Raw genomic sequence first — 24682 nt, forward strand, 5'->3', positions numbered from 1 at the left:
TTAGATATACGGTGTACGTTGCAGAAGTATTCATTATGTTGGAAAGTGAGACCATAGGCTAAAAAGAAAGTACAGCCATCTGAGCTAGCAGAGGTCACTCACATATTTGATATTAATCAGCAGTACAAATAGTTTAGCGATGATATACATAAGGAGGAGTAGCCAATCCCTAATATTTATTACTTCCATGAAGGTGCTAATTCCTGTATGCAAACAAAGTCAGTAAGAGCCAAAATACTCACAGACCAATGGAGCCCTCACACTGATTGTATTGGGTGTTGTAGCTGTCTCACATCTACTTGATACAGTAGAAAAAGCAGCTCTAGTTTTGTGATACCAGTAGATTTATAGTACATAGACATGTGAACAGCTTCATCAAAGTATTACTATTTTAAGCAATGTTTTATTAGAAATATATTATTATATTTCCACGATCAAGACCAAAAGCTGTGGCCTCCATAAAGCCTGATCCACAGGTATTTGTGGGAGAGACTGTCACTCTCAGATGTGACATACAGGGAAGCGGCATCTATAGGTGGCAATACAGCTGGAAGAAAGAGGGTTCAGAGAAAACTATCAGTAGTGAACAGGAGTACAATATCGGTGGTGTTAAAGATTATCATGAAGGTGAATTCACCTGTAGAGGAACAGAGGCAGGAGGATCCCGCTACTCCCACACCAGTGATGCTGTTAGACTGACTGTATCAGGTGAGTGTGTTCAACTCTTTAGTTATTATTAATCCCGGTATTGTATGATTACAGATGACACCAGATATTTAGTCTGTGTCTTCCATGACTTTATACACTGCTGTTCTGTTTGATTTAGTGGCAGCAGTAGTGCTGCAGTCTGAGTTAAATATCTCTACTGTCAGCCTCAGGTCACCATGAGATCAGATCCTTCTGTCTTAGAAAAGCATAACCATAATCATTACATCATTCCAATAAGCCATTTTTACAAAAATGAATGGCAGAATTGTATTATTTAATTGTTTAATCCGATTATAGCAATTCCTTGTCCACCAGAAATAGATTATAGGAGTAATAGTATACCAGTTCCTAAAGGCAACATGATCTTAACACCAATACATACATTTTATTCTGAAGCATCTAGAAGACCCTACAGCATATGCATACTTGCTTTTTGTTGATTTTAGTTCTGCATTTAATACTCTCCAGCCTCATTTAGTGTTGGAGGAATTGAAGCCACTGAGAATTAAACCTTTCATTATTTACTAGTACCATTCTTTTGGGTCAGGTTGCATTCAGCTTGTGAAAGTTAACAGCAAATGAAAATGGCATTTGATAGGTCAGTTAAAGACTCCTTAGCTGTTCTCGAGTGAATATCAGATTGTATTAACTTGTGTACCTGAAATTCCTATATGCTGTATTTCATTTTATCACACACCCCAAAAACTTTCTCCACCACCTGCCCCTCCCCCCACAAAAATAATTCCTGCAGGTCCCACTGATTCATCACATGTAACACTTACACAGAAATATAGATCCACAAATCAAGACAAAAAGTGCAATTATACAAAATGACAATATATGAAAAAAATACTCAGCAATTACTCCTATTCACCAAATGAAGTATATGCCATGTGTCTATTGCTCACACTCAATTTTGACTACTAATTTATTTTATTTTTTTTTACAACCTGTGCAGTATGTTTCCACCACGCTTGGTTTAACGGAGTAATAAAATCAGTACATCACTGCATTCCCAAAAAAGTTTTCCTTGTCAGGATTCCACCTTTGTCACATTTGTAAACGGATCTTGATGTGGCCTTAACATTTCCATGTTAACCATTGTGCTTAGATATTAGATGAATAATGTCTGGCTGAAATTTGAGATGAATAATTTTATTGGAAATCAACACCCCCTCTTGTTTATATTAGTAGCGCCTAATGCAATTTGGGGAGGTTATTTACAACATTTATTTGTCATTTTCACAATTTGGGAAAATCTTCATGCTTATCTACTGTTACATATTATTTGTTTTAGTAACAGTTTAGAAATAGCCTTCTTTCTGTGCATATACATAAAAACAACTTCATTAACAGAAGCAATGATTCAGTGGATTTGATGATCTTTCCACAGCAAGACCAAAAGCTGTGGCCTCCATAAAGCCTGATCCACAGGTATTTGAGGGAGAGACTGTCACTCTGAGATGTAACATACAGAGAAGAGGCGTCTTTAGGTGGCAGTACAGCTGGAATGAAGAGGGTTCACTCAGTCCTGTCAGCAGAGAACAGGTGTACACAATCAGTAGTGCTGAAGAGTCTCATACAGGTAACTACACCTGTAGAGGAACAGAGGCAGGAGGATCCCGCTACTCCCACACCAGTGATGCTGTTACGGTGACTGTATCAGGTGAGTGTGTTCAACTCTTTAGTTATTATTAATCCCGGTATTGTATGATTACAGATGACACCAGATATTTAGTCTGTGTCTTCCATGACTTTATACACTGCTGTTCTGTTTGAGTTAGTGGCAGCAGTAGTGCTGCAGTCCATCCGTCTGAGTTAAATATCTCTACTGTCAGCCTCAGGTCACCATGAGAGCAGATCTGCATCAGCACTTAGGCTGAGATGTTACATCCTAATAGATTGTGTCTCTGAAATATAATGACTGTGGTAAAGCGTCTGGAAGCAGCATGTGAACTCAGTTTATGACCTGAATCATTTGTTTCATTTCCATCAGCATTGAAACCTAAACCTGAACTCACATCTAGCCCTCAAGGAGCTGCACTGATGGGAAACCCAGTGGCTCTGTACTGTAAGCTGGAGCAGTCTGCTGGATGGAGCTTTCACTGGTCCAAACACACACAGAACCCTGAGAATGAGACCGACACTGCAACACACTCCTACACCATCAGTGCAGTGAAGCTTTCTGATGGAGGCCAGTACTGGTGTAGAGCTGGCAGAGGAAATCCAGTCTACTACACACACTACAGTGATGCGCTCTGGGTAAACATTACTGGTAAGAGAGTTTCTGTGATAGTGATACTATATACAGCTGAACGTATAAACAACATGCAGATAACAGAGGTGGCACAAGGCTGGTTTTGGCTCAAAGGCTGATATCTGCACACTCTTAGTAAACTACATAGACAGTGTGAGAGGCTTTACTGAATTCCAGCTACAGAAATAAGCAGGATCTGCAAGTGACATCATGTACGAGGCAGCACCTGCATGAGTGAGGGAGCAGGACTGCTGCTTTTACACTGGGACAATAGAGTTAAGAAGACAATACAGTTAACATTACACTGTATGAAGACAATGCAGTTAACATTACACTGTATGAAGACAATGCAGTTAACAATACAGTGTTAAGAAAAAGCTGTAGAATTAAGCACTGCAAAAAGGCTCAGAGTGAATAGAGAGTGTGAAGAGATGAGAACTGAGCTCCGGTGTGTACAGGGTTTGTTTAGGGGTAAGGTGGTTAAATACAGAAATACCATCATTTAGTTATTTTAAAGTACTGTAGAGTATGAATGTCTGAGTATTTTCTATCAGTTAAACTATCAGTTTTCCTATAGTACAGTGAACAGTTCGTGTATGTGGCATTAGTTTAACAGTATTGTGCAACATTTGATTTGTCTCATTTGGCAGGTGTGTCTTCTCTAGTCTCTCTGATCATCATTCCCAACAGAACTCAACACTTCAGTGGTCACTCTCTCTCACTGAGCTGTGAGGACCAGAGGAACTCTACTACATGGAGAGTCATGCAATACACACAAAATAGGAGTTTGTCAAATTGTCCACCAGGCAAGGGATCAGCTACAAGATCTACATGCAACATCCGCTCTCTCTCCACATCTCACACTGGAGTGTACTGGTGTCAGTCTAAGTCTTTAGGGAGCAGTAAACCTGTCAACATCACAGTGCATGGTGGGTCTCCAGTACATTTTATCTCAGGAAACATAGGACTAGTGATAGAATATAATAATTCTACTATATTTGTTTGTAGAATTAGATGAATAATATTTCATGCATGTGAAAATACTTGTGTGTATTTTCCACATTTTGTGTTTTCTGCATCTCTTTCACAGATGGTGATGTGATCCTAGACAGTCCTGTACATCCTGTGACTGAGGGAGATTCTCTGACTCTACGATGTTTATTGAACAAAACATCTTCTAACCTCATATCTTACTTCTATAAAGATGGATCACTCTTTTGGAACCAGACCACAGGACAGATAACCATCCCTGTCATCTCAAAATCAGATGAGGGTCTCTACTACTGTGAATACCCAGAGAGAAGAGAATCACCACAGAGCTGGGTCTCAGTCAGAGGTGAGAAATAAATTTCATGAGATTTGATTTCTTTTACATTATTTCAGTAAGCATAAAGTGCTCTGAATGTAAATTAATATGTGTCACTTTGCTTCCACAGACTTAGGTCCTGGATCCAGTGGTGTAATAGTTGGACCGGCTGTTGGATTCAGTTTAATCTTGTTGCTCATTATCATACTTATCCTGTTCCTGAGCTACAAGAAGAACAAAGGTTTGAAAGCATCCATTTATCTGTAGCATATGACAATTATATACAGGCTATATAAAGACATGTTACTTCTGTACACCATGGTGGATGTGCTCTTGCTGTCAGAAACATTGCCAATTTACAGGATAAAAAGTATTTTTATCCCTTTTCCATTAACTGTTAAATGAAAATTAGCAGTGATCCTGTTAACTTTACGACTGTTTTACTGTGTGAGGAGGTACAGGATCTCGGTCTCCCCCTACTGGACGTCAGGAGAACACTAGCCAGACCACGGGCCAGAGGCAGAGTTGGACTGGGCCCGAGAGCTCTCTTGCAGGAACCTCACTGCTGGAAGCAGGTTGGTCTGTTTCTACTGAACTCACCAGCTTTTTGTTCAAATGAACACTTTTATTTACACGGCCTTCTTTCCTCTTTAATAGGAGGTGATCTGATTTATGCCAATGTTGATAACAGGATTACAGGTAGAGTTCACCTCAAATAAATGTACTACTTTAATGGATGCCCTTTTATGTTTGTAATGATTTTACTGCTTCATCCAACAATGACACGTATGTATATGCTGTGAATAATAAAACAAAACACATAGGAAATAGTAAGAACTCTGCATATCCGCAGTAAGAACACTGACTTTTTGCTTTTCTGCTTATCTAAACTGACTTCTAAATATCTGACATCTGATGTTAATGTCAGATAATACATTAACAGGCCCAACTGATGGAACTTTCTCTAAAAAAGAGCTGAAAAAGTTGAAACTTCACAGTAAAGGTACATACCACTTAATACAAATTATTTTAAAAGAACACAAGACTGAATGGAGGGACACTTAACATTGTCTCTTTTTTCCATACAGTATCACCCTAAATTATGAACTCTATTATTATTATTATTATTATTATTATTATTATTTTAAACAGATGATACTATGTATGGGTCAAGTGTTGTGGTTTACTCAAAGGTTTAAAGCAAAAAAACCCAAAACAAAGGAATAAAGACCAATATTAACAATTTTACTACAATCTTGTGTGTGTGTGTGTGTGTGTGTGTGTGTGTGTGTGTGTGTGTGTGTGTGTGTGTGTGTGTGTGTGTGTGTGTGTGTGTGTGAGAGAGAGAGTTGGAGAGAAACTAACAGATTGTATCTTGCAGACTTAAAGATAAAAATATACCATCAGTTGTTGGATGTTTGGAATTTGCCCTTGTTTTATGAGCTATAAGGTTCACATTACTACTATAATGTTAATACATGTTTTTTACCACCATCAATAACTGTAACCCAGGGTTATAGTTCATTTAATGATTGTTGACAGATTATTTGCAGTAATGTCTGTTTGATGCCGGTATCAGTTATACTTGATGTACAGTATCTGTTTGTACACACCTACCAAAAATTAAATATTTATCTTTTGTATAGTAATTTTCACATAATTATATATGTAAAATACATATACAACAGTTTATAAGAATACAAAGGTAACAGAAATGCTATAAATTCCCAAAACCGTCCTTAGTCTAAATACCAGAGATAATTATTTATATTTAAATATAAGGTAGAGTAGATACAAGGTAGAGTAGATACAAAGGGATTTATTTGGCCAAAATCTTACATTGAACTAAGCAAAGACAAAGTCAAACCATAATTACTCTAAAAAGTGATGGCTAGTCAGTTAGGAAAATAGCAAAACCTCTAAAAGTTTTTTTTAATTTTTTTTTAAATAAATGCAGTTGCCAAAACCACCAATTGCTGCAATGAAACTGGCTCCTATGCATATACCCCAGGAAAGGAAGGTACCTCTACTGAAAAGGACAAGCATATTAAAGTCATTAGCCTAATAAATCACCAGTTAACAGAACCACAGATTTCAGCTGAAATACATGCTTTACTGCTCTCTAGCAGGGCAAAAGTCTTGGGCAAAAGAACGCAGCCAATGCACACTAGAACACTGGAAATCTGCTCTTTGGTCAGATGGCAGCATGTGTGGTCTGCATTGTAAAACATTTGGGAGATGATGTAATTGTGTTTGTGGTGCTATGACAAAAGGTACCCCACAATCATTTGATCGGCAGCCTATAGTGTTGGTTTGAGGTGAGTTTGACCATAAACATTTGTCCTGTAGTGTTGGAAATCAATGTATAAATGTTACGTGATCCTCTTTGTTAGTATATTTGTCACTATAAATTTCAGACTAAAATGTGCTGTTTTAGTCTGAAACTCAAACATGGACTTTGCAAACATTTGTAAAGAAAGTAACCTCTCACCCAAGCAAACCTTTCATTCCTCCCATTCAAGCAATTTACTCCTTTCACAACCTCTCTCTGAAATATATTTCACTTCTCTCACTAAAACATCTCACTCCTCTCACTCAAGCCTCTCATTTTTCTCACTCAAAGCTGTCAGTACACAGCATGTGCATGTGATATGGACCAAAAGATTCCCACCAAATCTGATCTGACTGCTATGACTTTGGAATATTTTAAGCTTTACAGTGTATTTATTTCTCCTCTGGACTCAGTAATTCCACTAATTTACATGTTGCAGCTTTAAAAGATTATGAAATTAGAATGAAAATGAGGGAAAGCAGTTTGTTTTCTCTTTAACAGATGCTGGTGCAGGACCCAGTGATGTGACTTATGCTCAAATTAAAATGAAACCCAAGAAGAAACCAAAACAAACAGGTGGGGCGATGGGCTTGTGTATGAAATATATATACCTTGTTTTTTTGTGGTGAAAGCTAATGCATGTGTGTTCTGTACTGTTAGAGAAGACCAGGGAGGGCACTGATGTGATGTTCTCAGAACTGAAACAGAAGTCAGAAAAGGGTAAGCAGTAGAACATCACAGCTCCACTTCATAAATGCCAGATAAAGCAAGAAAATGGTTTTATTAAACACTAATTTACTTTTGCTCTTTATTTTGCATCTTGGAAATGTGTAAATTTGTCAGTGTTTCTAACAACATTAGTGACAAACGTGGCAACAAAAGTAGTGAAAATGTTCTTTTATATACTAAGTGATAAGATGCCAATGGAATCTGGACAATATAGAAATTCCTCAGGAAGACATGATCCGTGTTTTCTCTGGCCTCTGGGAAATTATAGACCACACAAAACACATCATTGTAATTGGTTGAGGACAGTAGTTTGTATTGGGTTAAGCTTTATAGTTAATGAGAGTAGTCTGTGTGGGGTTAAGCAGTGAAGTGTCTGCCTGATGGAAGACTACAGGGTGTGACTGGAGGCCTGTAGTGTGGGATGTCTGATCCCAGAACTGCAGAGTTCTTTAAAAGGATTATGATGGTAAATGACTGTGGGGAAATAATGAGGTTATTTTCTCTCTTTCACAGATGGTGCAGAACCCAGTGAAGTGACTTATGCTGAAATTGAAATGAAAACCATGAAGAAACCAAAACAAACGGGTGAGACTGAGATTGAAACAGTGTATCTGAATATACTCTGTTGTGAATCATAGATTCACTTTTGCATTTAATAGACCGAATGCTTCCAGCTCCTGTAGTGTTAAAAAAGTCACTGTGGAAGCTGTTCCATAAGTTGTTACTTTATTGTGTGAAAGCTAATGCATGTCTGTTGTGCACTGTTAGAGAAGACCAGGGAGGGCACTGATATGATGTACTCAGAACTTAATTTTCACTTTTGAAGAGAAAAGTACAATAGTCACAATAGTAGCAACAAAACTAGTTAAACTAAATAAATGAATGTAAACTCACTGCTAGGTGATGGGGGGTAGAATGTACACTGCTGGGTGATGGGGGGTAGAATGTACACTGCTGGGTGATGGGGGTAGAATGTACACTGCTGGGTGATGGGGGTAGTGAGCATGAGGGGAAAAAGATGAGACTGTCAGTGTGTGTGCTAATATACTGATATGTCTATATACATATGAATGTCTGTTCTGTAGGTGTGTGTGTGTGGAAGCAAGAGAACAAGTATGCATGTGTGTGTTGAGATGCCTGTGAATAGATGTTGCATGGTGCTGCTCAAGGATGTACTGCACCATAATAAGCTCTACACCACTGTACAGCTGTATGATCTTATCGAGCTGTGCCCAGTTTCTGAAAACTCCAAAGTGTCTCTCTTTGCCCTGTGCTACTGCTGCTAGGGTAGCCAGCATTTCTGCTTTCTGTGTGGGGCCCATGGCGGCCCATACCAGAAATTTTAAGTGGCCCGTAATAAACCTGTATGGGCTTCATGGGATGGTGCAGCAAGAAGGAAACAGGCATTTATTGGTGACTTCTTGCCAAGAGTCTTTAATGGGTGTTTAATAATATAATACATGAGATGCTACATTAATACTGAACAGAGAATACCTAAGGACAAACAAGAAATAGAAACAGGGTTGTAGAGAGCAGGTTGGTGGTAAGTTTTAAGATCTGAGATTTATTTTGAACATGCAGAGAAAATTCGACTGACAAACCTGTAGGAGGCGCAGCCCAGAGATGAGGAGCTGATCTGGAGGATGCTCACCAAACCTATGGAGGTTAGAAGAAGGAACAGTTAACAGATCAGCTGAAGATGAGCAGAGAGTACAGTTGGGTTTGTAAGGAAGGAATGAAATTATTAAGAGTTTTGCAAGTGAGCATAAGGATTTTAAATTGGATCCAGTATTTTACAAGAAGCCAGTGAAGATCTTAGAGAACAGGTGTAATATGGTTGTGACAGCGAGTGTGAGTCAGAAGGTGCAGCAACATTCTGGATCATTTGGACTGATACCTACAAGAAGAGAAATACAATACTCCAAGTGACTAAAAACAAAGTCATGCACAAGAGACACAGCAGCAGGGTTAGAGACACAGGATGGAAAATTTATTACAATATTGGCTATGTTACAAAGATGAAAGTAGGAGGTTTTAACAATAGAACTGACATGTGCATTAAATTAATAAAACACAAATTGTTACCAGGATTGTATTATGTGGAATATGAACAAATTTCAGAGTCGTATATCCCATTTCAACAATGTTTTGCTCACTAGGGGGTATTCTGCAGTGTTTTTAGACATTGAGTCAGTGTAAAAGTCTTTGCATTCTACTTCTTTTCCAGGTGATTCCACTAAACCCACCGATTCAACATATGCTCAGGTTAGCAAAAGGCACAGCAAAAAGAATAACAGGTAAGAGTGATTCATTACAGACATGTTGATAAGACAGTTCACTAGCAATTCCTTAACATTTCCTAGATGAGACTGTAGGGTATTCTTAAAGATGTGCCTTATAGGACATATCAAATTAACATTTCAAATGAACATTTTTATCAATAGCTTGAACACTAAGGTTAAGCCATTCATGCAAATGCCATAAAAATGTATGTTTTTCTAATTAATGTGTAAAGAGACCTTATAAAGCATCTTTCTCTTTTAGGTGTCTGAAGAAAGTGCAACATTGTGAAACTTAAATCTTCAATCTATGATAAATGTAGTTTTTACAGGATATGTTGTTCCGTTCCTTGTGGTGTTGCTGTACTCAAGGTTTTCTGAAGTCTAGCTTGTGGCTTTAGGGGACAGGAGGGACCAGGATCTGAACTAAAGAGATATTTAGGCTTATACTCCGTAACTTTGCCAATGATGTATCCAGTTTACATCATCTAGTAAAGATCACTTGATGCTGCTGAATATTTTTGAATAGCCACAATCAAAATAGTACAATTAAAAGAATAATCATTTTTAAAAGGGTGATAACAGTACAAGGTGCATGCTCATTCGGTATTTTTTATGGATTTTTTACATTTAAATTTCATTTTTATAAATAGATTTTTCTGTTATTCTAATTTTCTCTCACCATGAACATCCTAATGTTTTATAGTCTGTTATGTTTTTGGCTTGATTTTTACCCATATGCCTAGCCAAGTGTGAAACATTTAAGTGATGGCTCACATACTGCACATTGTTCGTACGCTATACATTTTGATGTAAAATTGTAATTCAATATTCTTATATATCATTATAACTTATTATTGTAGCCTATTTGTTTACTTATGTCTTTCTTTCATAAATGTTTGTTTGCTATAATAAAAAAAAAACTATTGCTATTAAAAACTCATTATCGTTCTAAAAATAAACCTTAACATTTCTTAACATGTACTGTATATGCATGAGTTTGTATGACAGGTCTATTGGTCCACTCATTATGTGCGCCCCCAACATACAGCTGGTGTGTTCAAAAGAGCAAATAAATAAATAAATATAATAAAATCTTACAAAACTGTAATTATGAATTTCTCTTATGATAGCAAATTTATAGTTATCATGGTTAAATAAAATATTTATTCAAGCTTTAGTTTTATATTTTCTAATTCAGTTAAAATTACAATTTAATCTGCATTAACTACATTAGTGTGTGTGTGTATTACATATATATATATATATATATATATATATATATATATATATATATATATATATATAAAATCTTATTTTTATTTGATTTTTAACTTGTAACAAATTTACTTCAGCAGTGCAAAGTAAAAATGTAATGCTTGAGGATTAATGCACTGAATTAATGCAAAAACATTTTTTCCCAAACACAAAATTATTAATGTTCTGTTCTTCTTCTGATATGCACTCATGAATGGTAAAAATATTCTCATTGGCTTAGCAGCTCTTCGCTTTATTCATATTCCAAACTAGCTCAGTATCTAATCAAACGCTGCACTTTGTTAAGAAATAGCACTTCCGTGTCTTCAGCAGTGCCAGACAGAGAGCACATGGGTCTGGGTATGTGTGAATGGTCACGATCAGCACTTAGAAACTGCATTCAGGGAATTTCAAAAGCCAGTAGTGAAAAGTCAAATATATTTAAGTGATTCTTATGAAAATCCTCATTTTAACTACAGGATGGTGTAATAAACTTAACAAATCCTTTGTAGCAGGCCTTCAGTGTCAAACATTATGGAGTTAGAAAGTATAACTCCAGTCCAGGAGATCTGCTGCCTTGCAGAGTTTAGAAACTGCATTCAGGGAATTTCAAAAGCCAGTATGGTTTATGTGAAAAGTCAAATATATATTAAATGATTCTTATGAAAATCCTCATTTTAACCACAGGATGGTGTAATAAACTTACCAACTCCTTTGTAGAGGGCCTTCAGTGTGAAACATTATAGAGTTAGAAAAAATGACTCCAGTCCAGGAGATCTGCTGCCTTGCAGAGTTTAGTTCCAGCACATATGATTGAGCTAATCATGCCTTTTAGTAGTATCTGATTATCTGATTAGTAGAGCCAAATATGTTGGATCCAAACTTCATTTTCCTAACATATAAGAGCATGCTGTGTAGGTGCAGCACTATGTGGTAGCTACACCATCAAGGACACAAGACCCTACAGTGGTCAGTGAAGACAGCAAAGAGTATCATCAGCATGTTTTTTTCCTCAGTCAGTATACATTAAACACTGCAGAGCCACCAGCATTGTCGAGGACCCCTCCCACCTCTCCCATGGATTATTCACCCTATCACCTGGTAGAAGGTACCAGAGTATCCGAGCTATCTCCACTAGAATGTGTAAGAGCTTTTTTCCCTCAGACACCCATTGGACTATTGTTCAGTAACATTCTGCTGCTACTGTACACTGCATACACCAAATCAAGCCACACTGCACAGACTCTTAATAATAGAATAATTTCTTTAAACCAGTATACCACACTGTGTGCCATGTTGCTGCCAATGATGTTTACAGTAATTATGTAGACAGTACTGTGTTTTTGCACTGTCCTGTATCCTGCACTGGGATGTGCCTTTGTACCTGTGTTTACTGTTTTGTCACTTAATGTTATGTTGCATTTTGAACGATGAGTCCTGGAGGAATGATATTTCAGCTATGGTATACTGCAAATAACTTGGTCAACAATAAAGGCAAACTTGATGATATGCTTACATAAGACTAACACTACATGTATGAATGCAATTTTTCATCAATGGTGATGTTAAATGAAAATGAAACATAGACATCTCTTCCACATGCGTAAGTGTGAGGTTTCATGCATAGATGGGTAATCCTTGTCATGTGCACACACCCATTAGGCTTTACAAGGTTTGGCAGGTAAAGTGTCAGATAGGGTCCTGTCTTGCTGTATCTGTGTTGAACAGCAGGCAGGGTCCTACAAGTGGGGGTTCACATTTAAGTGCGTGCTATAAGTTTGTGCTAGCAGTAGATGCCGTGTGGATATGGTGCTATGAGGGGATCGTGGCGGCCTCGTGTATGCTGAACATGATGGCTGAGCACTATTAGGGCATCTTTCCCTTTGGTAGCATGGAGTGATTTGAGGCTTTGGAGTAATTCACATGTGTATTTTGCTTTGGTCCTATTATCAGTCCCTGGAAGTTTGTACTAGTTGAGTAGCTGGTGTCCTATGAATTCTCAGTCAAGTGGCCTTATTGCATTGTGATGTGTATTTAATACATTTTGCATATGCTTATTGTTTTCTCTTAGTCCTTTTTGAGCAATATGTCACCAACCACTACATTTGCCTGTGAAGAGGTCACGTGCCCTCACCACTCTTTGTAAGTTCCTGTGGTTGAGATCATGTGGTTGAGACCACTGTACCAGGAACCGATGCAGCTGTACAGGATTCTCTGCATGGTGAATCGGTACAAGTCAATGAAACCACACACATATTTAGGCAATGCATGCAAAAATAGTTGTTGCGTACATGTGCTTGATAAACATTCTCATTTATGTTGCTGATATTTATCTTTCATCCACCAACAGCAAATAATTATAGATCAGAACATAAGACACACAGTGAATGTGGAAAGTGTTTGTCACTTTGTCCCATACAAGCAGAAGTCCTGTTGAAGAAAAACAGTGATAAAGGGCAAGTGAGTCCCTTTCAGGAAATTCATCTGTGGAGGTCTGTCTCTTCTTCTTCAGGTTTCCTACCTATATGCTTACAGTACTTAAATGTACATAGTGACATAGTGGCACTTGCATAAATTATATCACAATAATATACTCCTGTTATTAATGTTTTAATTATGTTCTATTAGTATATGTGAGTTGTGCAATATAACTGAAACAGTCTCCTCATACAATTTCCATTCAAGAAAAAATGAGGAATTTGGTTTAGGATGCCACAGTTTTTATTTGTGAAAAATATGGTCATTTGTGTCAAATAAACATATGGGTATTTAGTATCTTTAAAAGGTCAGTGAAGCCTGCTTTGATACATTTAGAATTAACTTGTTATTCTACAAGATGCAGATGTGGTGTCACTATGATGCTCTAACGTGTGAAGGATCATCTGATCTATAAAATCTATAAAATCAAACTTAGGTCTGTTATCCCAAGATAATCAATACGGTATATTGATCCACATGTACAAACATTAAAATCAACATGTAAGTGTAACACGACAGCTATGTGTGTGTCCTTAGAATAACCATTCCATCTTTTACTTGATAGCTAGATAGCTTTGGCTTTTACTAGATAGATAGCTGTATATGTTGCTCAGACTCAAAGAGGATTTGAAAGCAGGAAGGTAGAGAATATGAGAGGGGCAGCAACTTTCTGGCTGTTGAGAGTAAAACTTATATAATCTTTAGAAAAGGGCCACCCATTTTACAAGGAAAAGTATGAAATTTTGCTGGAACAAACTTTGTCATTTATTGGACTTTGTAACGGTATTCATATTGCATACATGGAAGTGTAAAATTAATTTAATTAGCAGAAGATAAGAGATTGAGGGTTCCTTGGTCTTTAAGCAAACATTGGTGTTAAAGTTTCAGTGAATGAAGGAATATGTAATTCTTTACAGAAGAAGTAATACTCTATCCAAAATTTTAACCAGAACTGTTATCTATGTTGTTCCATAGGCTACTTGTTAAACCTTTAGTCTTACCACACAGACCTCTAAAGGAAACGGACACATTTGCAAAGCGGAAATTCAATAAAAATGTGATTGCTTTGTATAACAAGGCAGACGTTCATGAAATTTGAAAAGCCAGTTTAAAGGAAGATTAAATATAGATACTGCTAACAATTGAATTTTCAAGATCCTTGAGTCCAACAACTATACTATGTACTGTAGTATTCTCTTTATTCTCTGCTTTTGATTGTTTCACTCATTTGGTTTTAGCTCATTTTGACGCATTGTGATACTGATACACCTGTGAGAAGTTGTTCTTGCATTTGCATGGGGTTGTGTTGTGAGGGCTGTCATACAGATGTTCTCACCTCTCAGCCTCCTCAGCCTCTTCATATTTGTTAGTGTCCTTCATTCTGGAGCTCACATGCTACAGATATTGATGTTCTCCATAAAAGGAATAAATCACTCTAAATAAAATAACTAATGTGGTTGTGATTTTCAACTCATACCAATGAAAAAGACAGATATTGCAACAAAGACATGTTCCTATGACCATTCATACTTATTTAAAATGTTTAGCCTCTTAATAAACATCTTAATAACACTTTTTTGTTTAGATACATACATTTAAAAAATGAAAAATGCATGAAATATTTATTTCATAATTGTGAATAAAATATTAGGACAAAAGGAATTAATTCTCTGTAAGATGAGCTCAAACCCAGGTCAGCTACGTGACGACACCGACAGCCTGCTGAGTGAGCAACTACACTCTAATGAGGATGGGCCCGTGTGCAGAACAGTTAGATCTTGGATCAGGTAAAACAAAAGGAAAATCTAAACACCACGCTGAGTGTTTGGTGCTATACCAGTGTTTCTTGCTGCAGGTTGGTATGCCCTGGCTGATGATGTATTGGTGTTTTCACAGTTATAGTACATGAGTTTCATACGGGGTAATGTTTTTGTAGTCTGAGCTCTTTTTGGAGGGCCTTATACCCTCAGCATTCCAGCCTTTCCCAGAATTTCTATAAAACTCAGAGTGAGATCAATGCAGTGAACAAGAGGTTTCAGAGTAAGACAAACCGGTTTGGTTTCTCTAACACATTTCTGTATGAAGCATAAATTCTAGAATGAATGGACCCAAACATATTTGGAAGCTCACTAAACGGTGCAGATTAATGGCACCTGCAAAATCCATACAACCATATGTACTCCAACTCTTCACACCTCATACCTATCTATGTCAAAATCTTTAAATGACATTTTTTGGATTCTATAACTTTTTTAAAAATATAATCCTGATTTTTCATGACATATTTTATCTTGAAGTAGGCTGGATGATGTTAAAAAATATAAATAAATCATATTTCTGTAAAGTGTGGTGGCCCGAGTGCCGCAGGGCGAGGGGCAGGATGCACAGACTCTCTTTGACATGGACGAACATTTAATTGAAACATAAAGACAACGGCACTCACATGTGTTACACGATTACATTTACCAACGGCAAGAAAAACATTTAACGTTCACACATTATGCCAACAATAACCGACCACACTGCACACAACGACAAGAGTTTAAATACACAAAGACTAACGCAATACAGGTGTGGCTACGAACATGACCCTCCTACTGCACGTGGCTGGCCAAACCACGTGCCTCGCGGGAGGCAAGCGTTCCGTGACAATTTCAATAATCACCATACAGTACATTGCCACCCTTATATTCTGTATGTCTTTACGTTTGAAACATAGAATTCATCTTAATTTATGGTTATTGAAGCTACATGCTTATACTTTAACTGAGAACATAGAAATACTGTAGAGTTTGGCTGCACTTGTGTCTCTCACCAGCAAAGGGAAACATTTTCCAGACCTGTAAGGTTACAACTCTTTTTTTCTTGAGGACAGCTTCCTCAATAATGACATGCACACAGAAATGTTTAAAACAAACAGTGCTTTAATCAGTTATTTGCACATATCTAAACGCAAGAACAGTAATCTAGCACTGCTATGATAGTGTGATCATATCAGTTTTACATTTATAATATAGAAAATTGTATTGAATTGATAAAGCTGCAGCATCTCAAAGGCTGAACCCTCTTTTTCTCTCTGTACATTACTAACACTAGCTAGTAATCTACAAGCAAAATATCTGGAACACAGAAATGTCTTTCAATAAGAATTAATAGAAAAGAAGCATTCCTGGTATATTAAAATAAATAGTTCCTTAGTAAGAGCTCTCCAACACTATACATTAAAAGCAAAAAATAATTAGGTCTACCATAGCTCATACTTAGTATGTGGTCATACCCACAAACCAACTCAGCAGTGCACAAATTTAAACCAGACAGCATTGTTATTTTTGATAAAGTGAAGAAGATAATCACTTGAAATGACTCAAACAGTGTCTATGGGCAAACAATTCACATTCGTAAAGCAGTATATATATGAACAAATTACTTTGTGTAGTGATTAGAACTAGTAGTGGATGAAATACACAAATCCAGTAAAAAAAAAACCCAAAAAAACTACAGATATTTGTGGTAAGATATTACTGCCTATTAAATACTACGTAGGCAGTTGTCTGTTATGGACCTCTGTTCCATTTCCCCTCATTAATAGTGATATGTACAGCTAATAATAGGTATCATTACTCATAGCTAGCTAATTAAACATACCTATGGCTTAATCTGATGGTGAAGCTCTAAAGGTTGAAAACGTGCCTTATTGAGGCAAGCAAAATGGAGGAACAGCTTGCTTGCTCTAGAGCCAGACAAGCACATGATAGTGAACCAACCAAACAAAGCAAAAGTAAATATGATTCATAAAACAGCAGTGGTAATAGTTTTGATTTCAAGTGACACAAATGAAATAGAGAGAATGAGGAATTTAACACTAAGATTCTTCCACTTGGGGCTGTGACCAACAAGCCGCAAGAGTGGGTCTAACAGATCCCAGAACTGACAACATCAATTTGATGTTGCACATTCCAAAAAGAAAAAAATTTGTGTAGTTTAATTAATATTGTTCTTATGACTAAACAAATTCAAACATTTATAAACAAGCGATGGTTCTCATAAGGCACATACTGCATATTACTCATTAATTTATATTCAGACCGATTTATATTATTGCTCCATAATGTTATTATGAAACGGGAGTAATTTTAGTTTCATCTTTTATCCACCTTCATCTAAAAGTCAATGCAATGCACTGTGGGTACAGCCAAAAAAAAGTTATACTATAGTTATTTGGCAACTTGCATGTTGCTGCTTTGCATCACTGCATGCTATTATGCTTAAGAAAATGAATTCCAAAATTCAGCTAGACAGTGGTGCACTAAAACTATTTAAGGTGGTTATCACATTGGTTCACAGTGCACATGTTTGCACTGTCTAATAAATGACACCTGGACAGGAGGGAGCTCCGCCCCCTGGATCAGACGGGTTTACCAGAACGGAGAGAGAGAGGAAGTGAGCAAGGACAAGTTGTAGGTAGTAAAGGAGGCTAGTCTGGTTTCACACTGTATATGACATGAACCTACACTTTTATAGCACAATCTCAGTACCTAAAGCAAGTTTTACACCAAGTCAACACACCGGTGAGAAGCAGAAGCCAATTACACACAGTGTACTCTCAACCAGAGTCCAGAAACCACAGCCCTGGGGGAACTGAATCAGGCACAGGAAGAGGAGAGAGGACAACAGCCAGGACCAAACACCATCTGAGCATACAGGCATACAGTTATACACACACACACACACACACACACACACACACACACACACACACACACACACACACACACACACACGCAAAATAACTCATTGCATTGGTATGTAACTAATCAAGATCTTCAGTAGCCTCTGTAGAGAAATGTCTGTAATAAATTCTACTAGGTAATACATCTCCAGGACCAGTACTGGACACCCCTGGTTTAAGAGTTCCTATACAATATAATTGTTATAGAATAGTCATTATGGTTATGTAATGGCTATTATGTAAACACATGTTTTAAGAACTCATTTTAATAAAGAGATATCAAAAATGTCTTGATCCTTTAAAGCAGTAGTTGAAAAACTCATCATTAAAAGGCCAGAGTAGCTACAGGTTATATATCATCTAAGAGGGTGCATCCTTTGTATATATGACTTCCGCAGTGACACACTGTGAGTTTGTGTAAAGCTTTGTGGTTGACTAGTGCACTGTGTATTGCTCAGTGTGCACAAAGAGCCCTCAGATCAGTCTGAATGGTTGATCATCCCTGCAGTAGCATAAGAGGAAACAAAGACATCAGCATGTAGCGTGTCAGCCTGCCACATTGCAGTTTGGAGAGCTGCATCGATGAACCACTTCCTTTTCTGCAGCTCTTACCACTTCTGGACTTTGAACATGCATGAACAAAAAGGTCAAATAATCCAAAATGGAACAGTAGAAATGCATTTTTACACAGAAGTATAACAATGTATAAAGGGTCTCCTTATCTTTCACAGCAGGTCAGGTCAATTATCTGTGTGATGTAAAGACAGCAACTAAGGCTTACCAAAGAGGGCTGAGCAGTCTGCATTGTAAAACTCAATAAAATAACATGTAATGCACCAGAAAAGCTATAAAGAAAGCAAACATATTCTCCTAAGATATTTGTCTAGATTAAATCCAGTGTGCAGCGTAAAATCTGTTAATGAAAACGAGGTGCACACACCTCGAGACACCACCTATAAAAGTATTGCTGTATACATTTGCTTTACAACAGATTGCACGCATGTTGCTGACATTTATTTATGCTTGTTCATCCTCTACTTCAAATACTTCTAGATTAAGAGATATCAGACCACGGTAAATGACACTCACTGAGTGAGGAAGTGGTTTTTTTTTCACTTTTCTCTCTCATCTCTTACAAGCTGCAGCAGGGACCTTCATCAACAGAACAGTGATAAAGACACAGAGAGCCTTTTTATGAATGTTATATTATACTCTGGAGCATTGCTTCTTCTTGAGGTTCCAAACCTAAATATACTGCATGATGTGAATGTCTTACATTGAAGTTCTTAATAAGCCAACATCTTAATCAATGCATTTCAAACTTTGAAACAATTAATTAAATGTGTTATTAGTAATGATGTTAGAAATTAATAAATTGACAACTGTTGCTATTGTAACTTTTAACAATGTTATTAGTTGTAATGTTGGCCCGAGTGATGCAGTGACATAAAACACATAAAACACAGAGGACATTGGTGGCACTCACACAACATTGAACGTGAATACACTTAACACTAACAATGATGACTAGAACATTTAACAGAGACCATACACACAATAACCCTAGCACTAACGATATACTGACATTCTACACGATCACCAATGGTGACAATAGCAATGAGCAATGATAAGGTGCACACTGACAGGGGTTTAAATAGACAAACACGTAACATCAAAAACCCTGTGCAGGTATGTGCCCTCACGGAAGGTGTGGCTACAAACAATTGTGAGCACCCCTGCACACGGCAGGCCGTACCACATGACACGTGGGGGGCAGCGTTCCATGACAGAACCCCCTCCCAAGGGGCGCGGCTCCTGAACCGTGCAAATCCAGGACTGCAAATCCCAGGCTGCCGTACAAACACAGAGACACAGTATGGCCATGCCCGGTGCCCACCCAGCACAGGGTGGGCCAGGTGCCGCTAACGACGGAGACCTCTCGGCAGGAATGTGAAAGGCAGCTTCTCTGCCCTTCTTGGGGCAGTTGGGTATGCTCCACGTAACGTGTGGGGGGGGGGAGCATTCCCCAACGATGACTCCCTCCCTAGGGGTGCGGATCCCGACGCCTCCCATTCTGGGACAGCGAAACCCAGGCCGCTGTGCACACACATAGATACCAGATGGCAATGCCCAGTGCCCACCAAACACAAGGCGGACTAGGAGCTGCCTACTAGGGAGACTTCGTCGCACGAGGGAGAAAGGCAGAGTGCCTGCCTCTCTCGGGTCCGTCCGGTACACTCCCTGCAACTTGATGCGCCTAAAAACACACACATAAGATGCTGTGCTGCAGTGCCTGCTAATCCTGCAGGCGCTGTAGATGTGTCCTCGGGCTCAGTGGACACGCGGGGGTGCACATCTGCCCGGTTCCAGACGTGCAGCCTCCCCTAACGGTCCTCCTTTCTCCAGCCACTCTAGAAGTGCCTCAGAGGCAGTCTGCCTCCGAGGCTTTGGGCAGTCTCGCTGGCGAGTCCACAGAAGGGGAGGAACTTGGGCTTTGCCTTCACTAGCCAGAGACCCAGCCAGCTGCACCGAACCGCCTTCACTGCGGTCCTCGGGCAGCTCTTCGACTCTCTTCAGTCCTCGCTCGGTAGCCACAAGAAAGTCCTGGGGGTGTTCCCCTCTACCTCCAGAATGGAAGAAATATATTTAACCATAAAACTTAATTTGTCACATATATTTCAGATAAATTGCATGGGCTGGAACAAAACTCTTCAGCAAATAATGTGCATTGTGTATATTGGTTGTGTTTCCAGTAAGTTTACATATATATGTTCATTTGTATTTTGCTCTCTATAACACAAATTAGCATCAAAAAAGCAAAGTACAATAAGCCAACAGAGAAAAGGCAAAACACTGCAGGATACAGACTAAATGTCATAGGTTGGTTGGCCATCAGCCAGGAGGAACACGCCCATTCTTGAGAGGGGCCGTACTTCACTTCTGCCACGCTCCCAATCACCAACATATTAATGCAATACACGTTTTCCTAATTGACTCCACTATTTAATCCTGCAGGTCCCGAGAGAGGACGCTGCACATTGACGGACTACTGCTGTGAGACTAGCTGCATATCTCACTGCTACAAGTGTCTTTTGATGTATGTGGATTTTCGTTGGTTATTATTAGAATGGACAATAAAGAACACTTCAGCTTGGACTTGCCTCTCACTTCACACATGTGTGACTCGCCAGTTTCATGTGGTGGAGATAAAAATGAAGTGGACTGATGCTGAGAAGTACTGCAGAGGGATTTACACTGAACTGGCCACCATTGAGAACCAAGAGGAGATGAAAACTATAACAGCTCTAATGAAGGGTCAGCCAGGAGTCAATTATTGGATAGGACCAAGTGTAATGGCTCGAGTACCGCGGGGTGCGGTGCAGGACGCACAGACTCCCTCGACTGTGACATACGTTTATTACGTTAAGACGTACACAGCAACAGTGGCTCTCACGCATAACAGCAAGAGGAACATGAATACACACTTAACACCAACAAAGATTATACAAACATTGATTTTAACTACACAAATGAACATTACCACAGCATCGACATAAACAATGACCAACAAGGGGGCACACACTGACAGGGGTTTAAACACAGAAAAAACACTTAACACTAAATCCCGTGCAGGTGTGTGCTATTCCAGGGGGTGTGGTTACAAATTAGACAACGTGGCGGCCCGTACCAAGTGACCCCTGTAGCTCCAACACACACTATTTCAGTGTGAGTAAACCAAAATATAGAATTTGGACTGAGCAGAAAAAACAAATCAAATCCCTGCAGAACAAAAGTCCACCACATGTACCATATGTTCTACCATATGTACATTCTTTAAAAAAGTAAAATGAATCTCTGTTCTCTCCCTGCTGTAGAGATCCCACTGATTCTGATTAAACAGGAGATGACATGGAGAGACGCTCTGAGATACTGCAGAGAGAATCATGTGGACCTTGTGTCTGTTCTCACTAATGAAACTCAGGAGTGGGTGGAGACCGTCACTAAAAATGTCTCCACTCCTAATGTGTGGATGGGTCTGCGTCACACCCGCACCCTGGGCTTCTGGTATTGGGTGAGTGGAGAGTGTATCTGGTACCAGAACTGGGCCTCTGAGAACAGGACAGGAGTGGAAGACTGCAGCAATGGAGAGAGATCAGGAGCAGTGCAGTCTGGAAGTAAGCAGTGGGTCAGCCTGCCAGATACTCAGAACCTCAACGTCATCTGCACCATCTAGTGTAGGTTACATATTTATCTCTAGATAAATAGATTTATAGTGGAAGTAATACTAATTACTGTCTGCTATTGTAATAGAACTAGAACAGGATGCAGGTTGATCCTCATTATTTAACATCATATCTATTTATAGACATTTATTTTAGAACACGATGCTGCACTTTTCATATATATGCAGAATAATTAAAGTTAATGGTCATAATAGTGCTACTCTACCTATTGAGTCTAATTGTCTTCCTGAAGATGGATAATATTGCAACTTTCACGCAAGGTCTTTTTTTGTACAATTTTGGCATTTGTTGTTTTAAATAAATTGAGACAAGGCAGGTCTGTATTAAGAAGGGGCAGGTCTATATTGAGAAGAGGGAGGTCTGAGTGGACTAGAGTAAGCCAGCCCAACCCTGTGCCAGGCAGTGCCAAACTCTGAAATATGACAGCTTCCCATTTGACCTTTTCTGATGCTGTAATTGTAGTTGAGTTGATTATACTAAATGAATTTGTTAATTGTAATTAACAAATAATTGAGGCATACATTGCTTAGATGTTTTTGACTATCATATGTAATTTAAAGAGAAAAAAATACTGTTTGTATTGTTATATTTACAATTCTGCAAGTTCTGTCCTAAAAAATAACTTTACAGTGAGTTTATTTATATTCAAACCTATAGGTTTTATATTCAATAATGATGGACTACTTTTGGATATCCTGCTTCATAGATGCCTGTTTCATATGTGTGCTCTTAATGCAAAATCCTGCATTAGCTCCAATTCTTTTATAATCGCAACATAAGCTATTAACTTAGAGTTCTTATATACAATGTTAGCTATAAGTACATATGAACTGGTATAAATGGGATGATGATGATGATAATTATAGCATGACACTTTGGCAGGTTAACAACTGACAATGTTTTAATTAATCTCATTAACATCACACTTATTTTAGGGAGCACTACTCAAATCAAACCACTCAAGCTTTGCCAATGAAATCTCACCACTCAAACCTCATCACTTCTTTTTGCAGTCAAGTTTGCCAAGATATATTTTGCAGCCAGTAAATATTCAACTAGTAAAAATGCATGAATACTTGGTTTGATATTAACATGGGATTGTAAAGAGTTACACTGATTATCAATAAGTGTAACTATGTCTGTCATTAAAAAACCCATCTGCCTTCTATTTCAGCAAGTGATGTGCTCTGCCGTGATCAGTGAGAACCTGGCTGGAGAACTGCCAATTCAGGTTTATGCCCCAGAGAACTGCTCTGTCGGGTTTTGGCCCAGACTCATAATAATAATAATAATAATAATAATAATAATAATAATAAATTTTATTTATAAGTAGCTTTCAGGACACTCAAGGACACGTTACAATAGCAAATGAAAACATGGCAAGAATTATAAGAAAGAATAACAGGGTAAAACACAAGAATAATAAAATGACAACAAAGTAGATAAATGAAAATAAAATGAGACATTAAGACATGGTTAAAGTTAAAGTAATGAGTGACAACTATGATAAAATACCAAAGCAGTGAGGCAACAGAAATAAACAGGATTTACAGATCAGTAAAGGCAGTCTGAAAGAGAAAAGTTTTTAAATGCTTTTTAAAGGTGGATAGTGATGGGCAAAGATGGAGATGCAAGGGGATGGAGTTCCACAGCTTTGGGCCTGCAGCTCTAAAAGCTCCATCACCATATATGTAGTTTGGCAGGAGGAACAGAGAGCAAAAGAGCATCTGCAGACCGGAGCAGCCATGAGGGATTGTGTCTGGACAACAGAGCAGAAAGGTAATCAGTAGCCAGACCATGTAAAGATTTAAAAACCAGGAGTAAGATTTTATACTGTATGCGATAATGGACCAGGAGCCAGTGTAGTTTTGTTTTGTTTTTTCTTGTGATCTGGTGTGCGTGAGAACTCTTGCCACTGAATTCTGCACTTATTGGAGCTTCTTGAGAAGACTAGCAAGGAGCCCGACCAGAACTGAGTTGCAGTAATCCAGTCTGGCTGTAATAAAAGCATGAGATGGAGTTTCAGATACAGAATCAGGGAGTGAGGGATGCAGTCTGGTGATATTTTTAAGGTGTAAGAAGGCAATTTCGGTGAAGTTATTAATATTTGCCTCAAGAGTCCATGCTACAACTGAGGTTATGGACCTGAGTCACAGAGCAGGTGATAAAACCAAGGATAGAGTGGGTTGACAAATTTTACTGAGAGTGGAAGGAGATGCTATGAGAATGACTTCAGATTTATTACTATTAAGTTTGAGGAAGTTCAAAGCCATCCAGTGTTTTTTTATTACACTCTGTCTGCTTAATTGGTTGTTGTTCATATAGACAGACATCGGTTCATTTAAGTTCTGTTCTCTTTGGTG

The 24682-nt window shown here is 38.3% G+C and overlaps 1 protein-coding gene across 1 annotated transcript; it reads left to right on the forward strand.

Annotated features, from left to right (window-relative positions):
- Window positions 1–187: 187 nt before the first annotated feature.
- Window positions 188–10675, forward strand: LOC145643531 (Fc receptor-like protein 5). Its single transcript, XM_081695043.1, has 13 exons — window positions 188–193; window positions 411–708; window positions 2102–2374; window positions 2705–2983; window positions 3616–3894; window positions 4056–4301; window positions 4402–4512; window positions 4724–4846; window positions 4929–7179; window positions 7264–7323; window positions 7846–7917; window positions 9560–9629; window positions 9877–10675. The coding sequence occupies exons 1-9, from the start codon at window positions 188–190 to the stop codon at window positions 4988–4990; spliced, it is 1677 nt and encodes a 558-aa protein (XP_081551169.1). The 3' UTR covers window positions 4991–7179; window positions 7264–7323; window positions 7846–7917; window positions 9560–9629; window positions 9877–10675.
- The last annotated feature ends 14007 nt before the right edge of the window (window positions 10676–24682 follow it).

This window comes from Electrophorus electricus, chromosome 13 (assembly GCF_041902795.1).
Source record: "Electrophorus electricus isolate QZ-2024a chromosome 13, ASM4190279v1, whole genome shotgun sequence".
NCBI lineage: Eukaryota > Metazoa > Chordata > Actinopteri > Gymnotiformes > Gymnotidae > Electrophorus > Electrophorus electricus.